The following is an 11,607-nucleotide window of genomic DNA, read 5'->3' as shown; positions in this document are numbered from 1 at the left end:
TCTGCAAAAAATATTGGAGCTAGGGGCAAGTTCGCTTTGTGAAAAACATGAAGAGAACTTGCATGTGAAAAATGGATGTCGGAATGAGACTTGAGAAGCTCGTTTAACCAAGGTTCAAGCTTCAACATCAAAGGCTGTTAGTACCATCCTAACTCAGGTGCAAAGATGACTGCCAAACAAAGGGTCCCTCTAAGACTATGTTCCCACGTTGAGTTTTTGGCAAAGAACCTATCGTACTTAATAAGTGTAGAACTGCTACAGAAAATCTGCAACATCAAAAAAACTCGCCAAAATCTCATCATGGGAACCTAAGTGATACGTCATAACAATGTCAGAGAAGGTCATTCAAAACGTGAACATAAAAATGAGCCAAGCCCCAGTAAGGTCATTGAAAAATTAGCAAAGTTACTTAGTAAAGAAAGAAAAAAACACAGGTAAATCCAGTAGAAGATTTAGTTTTTTTTTTATTTCTAAGAAAACAGAGTTATTATGGAAGATGAATCCTGGGATGGTTGGTCATTTAAGTTCCATCGATGATTCAGGACTTCACTCAAGGCAAACAAAACAAAGGGTCCCTCTAAGGCTAGGTTCCCACAATGAAGTTTTGGTGAGTTTTTCACTGTGTATTTTTTTTTTAAATAATCAAGTAACCTATTCTACTTAATTTGTGCACAAATGCTGCAGAAAATCTCATCATGGGAACATAGCCTAAGAGGTCAGTGATATGTCATAACGGTGTCGGAGAAAGTAATTCAAAACTTCAGTATAAAAATGAACCAAGCCCCAGTAAGGGCATTGAAAAGTCAGCAAAGTTACTTCGTGAAGAAAGAAAAAAAAAACACAGGGTAACTCCAGAAGAAGATTTTGTTTTTATTTCTAAGAAAACAGAGTTATTATGGAAGATGAATCCTGGATGGGCCGGTCATTGCAGTTCCACTGATGATTCAGGACTTCACTCAAGGCAAACTAAAAAGAAAAAAACAAAAGCTATAAGATGGAAAACATCTAAGACACACAACAATGAAGTCAGATTACTTCTTCTAAAACTTAATCACAAGATGCCCGCCTTTAGATTTAAGCCCTTGCCTCCGGGTTACTGCCAGTCATACAAAGTCTCTCCATGACAGCACTAGACCTTGCCTCAATAACATTTTCATACAGGGTCACCTCAGACGCCATAAGCATCCTCATAATATTACAAGACAAGGGAATCTGTCACCAGTGATAACAAAAATTCCCCATTAAGTGTCACCTGCTTCACCCAGCAGGAAGTCCGGCGGCGTCTAAAAATCACTAAAATTGACAAATCTCCGGGCCCGGATGGGATACACCCTCGAGTACTGCAGGAATTAAGTACAGTCATTGATAGACCATTATTTTTAATCTTTAAAGACTCCATAATAACAGGGTCTGTACCACAGGACTGGCGTATAGCAAATGTGGTGCCAATATTCAAAGAGGGGACAAAAACTGAACTCGGAAACTATAGGCCAGTAAGCTTAACCTCTACTGTGGGTAAAATCCTGGAGGGCATTCTAAGGGACGCTATACTGGAGTATCTGAAGAGGAATAACCTCATGACCCAGTATCAGCACGGGTTTACTAGGGACCGTTCATGTCAGACTAATTTGATCAGTTTCTATGAAGAGGTAAGTTCCGGACTGGACCAAGGGAACCCAGTGGACGTAGTGTATATGGACTTTTCAAAAGCTTTTGATACGGTGCCACACAAAAGGTTAATACATAAAATGAGAATAATGGGGATAGGGGAAAATATGTGCAAGTGGGTTGAGAGCTGGCTCAGGGATAGGAAACAAAGGGTGGTTATTAATGGAGCACACTCGGACTGGGTAGCGGTTAGCAGTGGGCTACCACAGGGGTCAGTATTGGGCCCTCTTCTTTTTAACATATTTATTAATGACCTTGTAGGGAGCATTCAGAGCAGAATTTCAATACTTGCAGATGACACTAAACTCTGCAGGGTAATCAATACAGAGGAGGACAATTTTATATTACAGGATGATTTATGTAAACTAGAAGCTTGGGCTGATAAATGGCAAATGAGCTTTAATGGGGATAAATGTAAGGTCATGCACTTGGGTAGAAGTAATAAGATGTATAACTATGTGCTTAATTCTAAGGCCGGCGTCACACTTGCGAGTTTTACGGACGTAAGAGCGCAGAATCTACGTCCGTAAAACTCGCAAAAAATACGGCACAATTATTCTCTATGCCCCTGCTCCTATTTGCCGTATTTTACTGATCAGTATTATACGGCTTTCTACGGCCGTACAAAATCGCAGCATGCTGCGTTTGTCACCGTACTGCGCAAGAAATACGCCAATGAAAGTCTATGGAAGCGTGAAAAATACGGATTACACACGGACAAGCGAGAAATACGCAGCGCTGTTAGAGAGAAAAGCCGGTAATTCAGTGCGGTGTACAGTAAAATCACACTGACAGCTTACAGTAGAATAGGTAGAATAAATGTGTACACATAGAATAGGTATATATATATATATATGTCAGTGAGACACATATATGTATATATATTAATATTTATTCCAGCGCTAGACAGCTTGAAAGCCGGTAATTCAATTACCGGCTTTTTCCTTCTCCTTCCTAAAACCCGACATGATTTGAGACATGGTTTACATACAGTAAACCATGTCTTCTCTCCATTTTTTTTGCAGATTCCACACTACTAATGTCAGTAGTGTGTATCTGCAAAATTTGGCCGTTCTAGCTCTTAAAATAAAGGGTTAAATGGCGGAAAAAATTGGCGTGGGCTCCCGCGCAATTTTCTCCGCCAGAGTAGTAAAGCCAGTGACTGAGGGCAGATATTAATAGCCTGGAGAGGGTCCACGGTTATTGGCCCCCCCTTGGCTAAAAATATCTGCCCCCAGCCACCCCAGAAAAGGCACATCTGGAAGATGCGCCTATTCTGGCACTTGGCCACTCTCTTCCCATTCCCGTGTAGCGGTGGGATATGGGGTAATGAAGGGTTAATGCCACCTTGCTATTGTAAGGTGACATTAAGCCTAATTAATAATGGAGAGGCGTCAATTATGACACCTATCCATTATTAATCCAATACTAGTAAAGGGTTAAATAAAACACAAACACATTTTTTTAAATTATTTTAATGAAATAAAAACAATGGTTGTTGCAGTATTTTATTCAACGCCCAATCCAGTCACTGAAGACCCTCGTTCTGTGAGTAAAAAAACATAATAAACCAACAATATACTTACCCTCCGCAGATCTGTAACGTCCAACGATGTAAATCCTCCCTGGCTTTCTAGGTAATTTCCCACGATCTATGAACAGCCAGCAGAGGGCGCCTCACCGCAAATGAAGCTAAATATAGATCATTGATCTATTTTTAGCCTCATTCCCTGGGGTTTTGCAGCGAGGAGCAGCCTGCATTAGCACAGCTCCTTGCTGCAAAATGTTTTAACCCCTTCAGAAGGATTTACATCGTTGGACGTTACAGATCTGCGGAGGGTAAGTATATTGTTGGTTTATTATGTTTTTTTAGCAAGGTGGCATTAACCCTTCATTACCCCATATCCCACCGCTACACGGGAATGGGAAGAGAGTGGCCAAGTGCCAGAATAGGCGCATCTTCCAGATGTGCCTTTTCTGGGGTGGCTGGGGGCAGATATTTTTAGCCAGGGGGGGGCCAATAACCGTGGACCCTCTCCAGGCTATTAATATCTGCCCTCAGTCACTGGCTTTACTACTCTGGCGGAGAAAATTGCGCGGGAGCCCACGCCAATTTTTTCCGCCATTTAACCCTTTATTTTAAGAGCTAGAACGGCCAAATTTTGCAGATACACACTACTGACATTAGTAGTGTGGAATCTGCAAAAAAAATGGAGAGAAGACATGGTTTACTGTATGTAAACCATGTCTCAAATCATGTCGGGTTTTAGGAAGGAGAAGGAAAAAGCCGGTAATTGAATTACCGGCTTTCAAGCTGTCTAGCGCTGGAATAAATATTAATATATATACATATATGTGTCTCACTGACATATATATATATATATATATATATATATACCTATTCTATCTGTACACATTTATTATACCTATTCTACTGTAAGCTGTCAGTGTGATTTTACTGTACACCGCACTGAATTACCAGCTTTTCTCTCTAACAGCGCTGCGTATTTCTCGCAAGTCACACTGCTTGTCCGTGTGTAATCCGTATTTTTCACGCTTCCATAGACTTTCATTGGCGTATTTCTTGCGCAGTACGGTGACAAACACAGCATGCTGCGATTTTGTACGGCCGTAGAAAGCCGTATAATACTGATCAGTAAAATACGGCAAATAGGAGCAGGGGCATAGAGAATAATTGTGCCGTATTTTTTGCGAGTTTTACGGACGTAGATTCTGCGCTCTTACGTCCGTAAAACTCGCAAGTGTGACGCCGGCCTTAAAACTCTGGGCAAAACCATCAAGAAAAAGACCTGGGAGTATGGGTGGACGACAAACTCACATTTAGTGGTCAGTGTCAGGCAGCTGCTGCAAAGACAAATAAAATAATGGGATGCATTAAAAGAGGCATAGATGCTCATGAGGAGAACATAATTTTACCTCTATACAAGTCACAAGTGCAACCACACTTAGAATACTGTGTACAATACTGGTCTCTGATTTATAAGAAAGACATAGCTGAACTGGAGCGGGTGCAGAGAAGAGCGACCAAGGTTATTAAAGGACTGGGGGGTCTGCAATACCAAGATGTTACAGGGTATATATACTAGATTCCTTGATAGGGCGTTGATCCAGGGAACTAGTCTGATTGCCGTATGTGGAGTCGGGAAGGAATTTTTTTCCCCAATGTGGAGCTTACTCTTTGCCGCATGGGTTTTTTTTGCCTTCTTCTGGATCAACATGTTAGGCTGTGGGTTGAACTGGATGGACTTAAAGTCTTCCTTCAACCTTAAAAAACTATGTTACTATGCTTTTGCTACCTAATCTAAAAACAGCGTAATGTAGGGGCAGAGACCCTGATTCCAGTGATGTGTCAGTTACTGGGCTGAGTGTTGTAGTTTTAATAAAATCAGGGCTTTATCAGCAGGAGATTATCACTAGAGGACTAGGTGTCTCATGCCATGTAGTCCTCTTGTTCTATGTAACCCTGCCCCCAACACTGATTGGCAGCTTTCTGCCTATACACAGTGTACACAAAAAGCTGGCAATCAGCGATGTGGGTGGTTTATACAGAGCTCAGAATTCTGAGCTGTGCTATATCTGCAGCACATAAAACAGGAATTTTATCAAAATGACAGGAAGCAGATCAGTAAGTGATACATCGCTGGAATCAGGGTCTCTGCCCCTACACTATGCTTCTCTCAGATTACATAGCAAAAACCTGGTTACAACTTGGTTAAGTTATTTCCTGATGTCAATGATTCCATGCCATTGTCATTCAAATCAGTGCCTCTATAACATCAATGCCCTTGTAACGTTATTATCAAGAGATCCCATAAAATTGTCACAGTAAGTCCTCCCATAACATTGACAATCGTAGTCAGCCCATTATGGCTTTGCTACACATAGTGCCATCATAACATTGTCAACCATATTCACCACCTCTACGAGTCTCCCATTATAGATGTCTGATGTATTCGGTGATGCCTATACAGCATTCCTGCTTACCTTCCTCTTCTTCTACTTGTTGAGACTCTTGCTCTGGTTGCACATTCTCCTGGCTCTCTATTTGTTCGACTTGAGGCTCGGGGATCAACTCTGGAAGCTGAGGCTCGGGGACTTCTTCAATCTGTGGCTGGGGGTCAATTTCCTCTACCTGAGGCTCGGGCTCAATTTCCTCTACCTGAGGCTCGGGCTCAATTTCCTCTACCTGAGGCTCGGGCTCAATTTCCTCTACCTGAGGCTCGGGCTCAATTTCCTCTACCTGAGGCTCGGGGTCTGTTTCTTCTACCTGAGGCTCGGGGTCTATTTCCTCTACCTGAGGCTCAGGGTCTATTTCTTCTACCTGAGGCTCAGGGTCTGTTTCCTCTACCTGAGGCTCAGGGTCTATTTCTTCTACCTGAGGCTCAGGGTCTATTTCTTCTACCTGAGGCTCAGGGTCTATTTCTTCTACTTGAGGCTGGGGGTCTGTTTCTTCTACCTGAGGCTCGGGGTCTATTTCCTCTACCTGTGGCTCGGGGTCTATTTCCTCTACCTGAGGCTCTGGGTCTATTTCTTCTACCTGAGGCTCGGGGTCTGTTTCTTCTACTTGAGGCTCAGGGTCTGTTTCCTCTACCTGAGGCTCGGGGTCTGTTTCTTCTACTTGAGGCTCAGGGTCTGTTTCTTCTACCTGAGGCTCGGGGTCTATTTCTTCTACCTGTGGCTCGGGGTCTATTTCCTCTACCTGTGGCTCGGGGTCTGTTTCTTCTACCTGTGGCTCGGGGTCTATTTCCTCTACCTGTGGCTCGGGGTCTATTTCTTCTACCTGAGGCTCTGGGTCTATTTCCTCTACCTGTGGCTCGGGGTCTACTTCCTCTACCTGAGGCTCGGGGTCTACTTCCTCTACCTGTGGCTCGGGGTCTATTTCCTCTACCTGTGGCTCGGGGTCTATTTCCTCTACCTGTGGCTCGGGGTCTACTTCCTCTACCTGAGGCTCGGGGTCTACTTCCTCTACCTGAGGCTCTGGGTCTATTTCTTCTACTTGAGGCTCGGGGTCTGTTTCTTCTACCTGAGGCTCTGGGTCTATTTCCTCTACCTGAGGCTCGGGGTCTATTTCCTCTACCTGTGGCTCGGGGTCTATTTCCTCTACCTGTGGCTCGGGGTCTACTTCCTCTACCTGAGGCTCGGGGTCTACTTCCTCTACCTGAGGCTCTGGGTCTATTTCTTCTACTTGAGGCTCGGGGTCTATTTCTTCTACCTGAGGCTCTGGGTCTATTTCCTCTACCTGAGGCTCGGGGTCTATTTCCTCTACCTGTGGCTCGGGGTCTATTTCCTCTACCTGTGGCTCGGGGTCTATTTCCTCTACCTGAGGCTCGGGGTCTATTTCCTCTACCTGTGGCTCAGGGTCTATTTCCTCTACCTGTGGCTCTGGGTCTGTTTCTTCTACCTGAGGCTCGGGGTCTGTTTCTTCTACCTGAGGCTCGGGGTCTGTTTCTTCTACCTGAGGCTCGGGGTCTATTTCCTCTACCTGAGGCTCGGGGTCTGTTTCTTCTACCTGAGGCTCGGGGTCTGTTTCTTCTACTTGAGGCTCGGGGTCTATTTCCTCTACCTGAGGCTCGGGGTCTGTTTCTTCTACCTGAGGCTCAGGGTCTATTATTTCCTCTACCTGAGGCTCGGGGTCTGTTTCCTCTATGAAAGACTCAGGCTCGGGTTGTGTCTCTGGGACCAGAGGCTCAGGAACTTTTTCTTGAGCCACGACTTGAGGGACATTGTAACACCAGATGACTCCAGAGATCCTTGAATCGAAGCAGCATCCTCTTCTGATACATTCCTGCTTACTGATACCCGGAAAGCCACAGTCTGTTCTCTCACGTGGCGTCAAAGTGCACTGAGCTTCATCTTCAAAAAAAAAAAAAATTAAGTTATCAGCTAAATTCCCAGGTTCTTCTGCAGTTGAAGAGTAAAGAATAATGATTTGTAATTCATACTTACTAATGACCGGACCAGCTCCAGTGTGCAGAAACTGCGCGGAGAGGATGATGAGGGTGAAGGCTGACAGCCCGTACAGCGACATTGTAGTGAGTACTCAGGGAGCTTATAATAGATGCTTATTATCCGGACCTGCTGGACATTTATATACCTTGGAGATATTTGGATTTCTGATGAGAGCTGTTTACTAAGGGAGCTGCTATTTTTGCACATAATCCTGCACTTAATTTTGTCTTGCATGCACTTTGCAGACAGATTATTGTATTTGCTGAGACTGTTTATAGATGTACCACATATGGAACAGCAGAAGAGAAGAAGTAAAATACAATATATAAAGCAGAATAATTGTAGATTTCAGAACATACAGATAAGAAAAAGACCAAGTACCGTAATATATGTGGGTACAAAAAATAACAGCCGTTTCGCAGTTGGGAGAGTAGTCTGTGACCACTGAAAACGAGAGGTTTCTGTGTAGGTGGGTTCACTTTGACATTTTATGGGGTTTAGAACCCTTTATAAGACAAGATGTAAGTTGGAGTGCCCCTTTACATGTACTAGGATGGAGGCACTTTTCTGTGTCAAATGGCTGGGAAGATAGAGGCGTAAGCTGTAGTCAGTTGAAGAACTTTACTCTCGCAGAGACAGCGAGCTTGATGGTTTCAACAGTCTTACATGAAGGACAGGTAGATAGTTGAGAATCGATTCACAGTTATGACACTTGGTTGACGCCTGTGACAACTCGCTGACACTTCCTTTAGCTGCACCTCCATCACCATCAGTGTCTGTATCAGTCCGAGGCTCAGTAGTACAGCACAGGCCTGCCAGACGCGATGAGGTTTCGGATGACCCTGGTCATGCATAAGGTCATCCCAGAAGTCCTGGCCTTGTATGAAAATGCAGCGTGCGACAGCAGTAAGATGATGTGTCAAGGACCGTACGGGGAGATTGAGCAGCGGAGGTGGCTAGAGAGGCGAGTGGTGAGGTGAGTATTATTTTTTTTTTTAAACCTTTGGCCAGCACTCTATGATTCCGCCAACTGGTGGCCAACCAGAGCTAATTACAAAAAACACATTCTGCAGAATAAAGATTTTTGTAAAAATTTAAAGTCTTACATAAGGCAACATTTTGTGGCTTCAACAGTCTTACCAGGGACAACAGGTTTGCTTGATCATAGGTAGACAATGATAGTAGACAGCACTGTGGACACTCCGCTAGTAATGTCTTCAGCAGCACATCCTCGCTCCTGCATACTCTGCTACCAATGTGTTCAGCAGCACATCATACTCTGGCATACTCTGCTACTAATGTCTTCAGCAGCACATCCTCACTCCGGCATGCTCTGCTACTAATGTCTTCAGCAGCACATCCTCTCTCTAGCATGCTCTGCTACCAATGTCTTCAGCAGCACATCCTCACTCTGGCATACTCTACTACCAATGACTTCAGCAGCACATCCTCACTCTGGCATACTCTGCTATCAATGTCTTCAGCAGCACATCATCACTCCTGCATACTCTGCTACTAATGTCTTCAGCAGCACATCATTACTCTGGCATACTCTGCTATCAATGTCTTCAGCAGCACATCATCACTCTGGCATACTCTGCTACCAATGTCTTAAGCAGCACATCCTCACTCTGGCATACTCTGCTACCAATGTCTTCAGCAGCACATTCTCACTCTGGCATACTCTGCTACCAATGTCTTCAGCAGCACATCCTCACTCTGGCATACTCTGCTATCAATGTCTTCAGCAGCACATCATCACTCTGGCATACTCTGCTACTAATGTCTTCAGCAGCACATCATCACTCTGGCATACTCTGCTACTAATGTCTTCAGCAGCACATCCTCACTCTGGCATACTCTGCTACCAATGTCTTCAGCAGCACATCCTCACTCTGGCATACTCTGCTATCAATGTCTTCAGCAGCACATCATCACTCTGGCATACTCTGCTACTAATGTCTTCAGCAGCACATCCTCACTCTGGCATACTCTGCTACCAATGTCTTCAGCAGCACATCCTCACTCTGGCATACTCTGCTACTAATGTCTTCAGCAGCACATCCTCACTCTGGCATACTCTGCTACCAATGTCTTCAGCAGCACATCCTCACTCTGGCATACTCTGCTACCAATGTCTTCAGCAGCACATCCTCACTCTGGCATACTCTGCTACTAATGTCTTCAGCAGCACATCCTCACTCTGGCATACTCTGCTACCTATGTCTTCAGCAGCACATCCTCACTCTCCATACCACTCTTTTTCCAGCATAAACTGTTGTGAATTCTGCTCTTGGGCTCCCTCCGGTGGTTATGAGTGGTAGTGCTGCTGTCTTTGGATCGCAGCATTTATCAGGTGTGTCCACTTTTTGCAATTTGGACTGGACTATTTAGTCCTGGTTGATCCTTTAGTCAGTGCCAGTTGTCCATTGTTTTTGGAGGATTCACATCCATTCCTGGTCTCTCCTGTTTTGCTGTTCATTTCAACAAGATAAGTTCTGGCTTTGTTTTTGCTGTCCACATGCTGTGGACCTTATAGTTCAGCGCATTTTCATGTTTTGTCTTGTCCAGCTTTGTCTGTGAAGGATTTTTTGCAGCCAAGCTGTGTCTCTGGAGATGCAGATATACCCTCCATGTCTTTAGTCACATGTGGAGATTTGTATTTTCTGTGGTGGATATTTTCTAGTGTTTTAATACTGACCGCATAGTACTCTGTCCTATTCTTTCTTTTTAGCTAGAATGGCCTCCCTTGCTAAATCCTGATTTCAGTCTGCGTATGTCATTTCCCTCTCCTCTCACAGTCAATATTTGTGGGGGGATGTCTATCCTTTGGGGATTTTCTCTGAGGCAAGATAGTTTTCCCGTTTCTATCTTTAGGGGAAGTTAGTTCTTAGACTGTGTCGAGGTGTCTAGGGAGTGTTAGGTACATCCCACGGCTACTTCTAGTTGCGGTGCTAAGTTCAGGGTCTGCGGTCAGTACAGGGACCACCTTCTCCAGAGTACGTCTCATGCTGCTCCTAGGCCACCAGATCATAACAGTACAACTGGCCAACAATGAGTTAATTGCATCTCAGAAGAAGGGAGGAAAGGTTTTGAGCCATTTTTTTTTCCTCAGCCTGGTTTGTCTTTTCCTCCCTCTTAATCTCTGGGTGGCTGCGGAACCTAGTAATAACATGAATGTTCAGGAGTTAGGTTCTCGTGTGGATCAGCTTGCTGCTAGGGTACAGGGTATTTCAGATTATATTGTTCAGACTCCTGCCTTAGAACCTAAGATTCCCACTCCTGATTTATTTTTTGGTGACAGATCCAAATTTTTGAGTTTCAAAAATAACTGTAAACTGTTTTTTGCATTGAGACCCCGGTCCTCTGGTGATCCCATTCAGCAGGTTAAAATCATCATATCCCTGTTGCGTGGTGACCCACAGGATTGGGCATTTTCTCTGGAATCTGGTAATCCTGCTTTGCTTAATGTTGATTCTTTCTTTCAAGCATTGGGGTTATTGTATGATGAGCCTAATTCTGTGGATCAAGCTGAGAAGATCTTGTTGGCCCTGTGTCAGGGTCAAGAAGCGGCAGAATCGTATTGCCAGAAATTTAGAAAATGGTCTGCATTGACTAAATGGAATGAGGAGGCCTTGGCGGCAATTTTCAGAAAGGGTCTTTCTGAATCCGTTAAAGATGTTATGGTGGGGTTCCCCACGCCTGCTGACCTGAGTGATTCTATGTTTCTGGCCATTCAGATTGATCGGCACTTGCGCGAGCGCAGAGTTGTGCACACTGTGGCGTTGTCCTCCGAGCGGAGCTCTGAGCCTATGCAGTGTGATAGGATTTTGTCTAGAGCTGAACGACAAAGATTCAGGCGTCAGAATAGGGTGTGTTTTTACTGCGGCGATTCTGCTCATGTTATTTCTGATTGCCCTAAGCGTACAATGAGAATCGCTAGTTCTGTTACCATCAGTACTGTACAAC

General features: G+C 44.4%; 1 protein-coding gene across 14 annotated transcripts; it reads right to left on the bottom strand.

The window, feature by feature from the left end:
- Positions 1-446: 446 nt before the first annotated feature.
- On the bottom strand, positions 447-7,762 carry LOC138672567 (magnetosome-associated protein MamJ-like). 14 transcript variants are annotated; one of them, XM_069760666.1, is made up of 4 exons: positions 7,636-7,762; positions 5,674-7,542; positions 4,508-4,533; positions 447-966 (listed from the first exon to the last, which is right to left on the bottom strand). In XM_069760666.1, the coding sequence occupies exons 1-3, from the start codon at positions 7,715-7,717 to the stop codon at positions 4,523-4,525; spliced, it is 1,962 nt and encodes a 653-aa protein (XP_069616767.1). In that variant the 5' UTR covers positions 7,718-7,762; the 3' UTR covers positions 447-966; positions 4,508-4,522. The 14 variants fall into 14 exon arrangements, with proteins under 14 accessions (XP_069616767.1, XP_069616772.1, XP_069616776.1 ...); XM_069760671.1 differs by lacking the exon at positions 4,508-4,533 and having other exon boundaries at positions 5,674-6,604; positions 6,659-7,542; XM_069760675.1 differs by lacking the exon at positions 4,508-4,533 and having other exon boundaries at positions 5,674-6,604; positions 6,686-7,542.
- Between the last annotated feature and the right edge of the window lie 3,845 nt (positions 7,763-11,607).

Source organism: Ranitomeya imitator, chromosome 3, assembly GCF_032444005.1.
Source record: "Ranitomeya imitator isolate aRanImi1 chromosome 3, aRanImi1.pri, whole genome shotgun sequence".
Taxonomy (NCBI): Eukaryota; Metazoa; Chordata; class Amphibia; order Anura; family Dendrobatidae; genus Ranitomeya; species Ranitomeya imitator.
The sequence above is the reverse complement of the archived record's forward strand: the minus strand, read 5'-3'. Positions and strand labels throughout refer to the sequence as shown.

Excerpts from the sequence above, each read along its gene's own strand:
- LOC138672567 (XM_069760665.1), bottom strand. The coding sequence starts at position 7,717 with ATGTCGCTGTACGGGCTGTCAGCCTTCACCCTCATCATCCTCTCCGCG. Across the intron at positions 7,543-7,635 it reads TGGAGCTGGTCCGGTCATTA|ATGAAGCTCAGTGCACTTTG; the intron begins GTAAGTATGAAT and ends TTTTTTTTGAAG.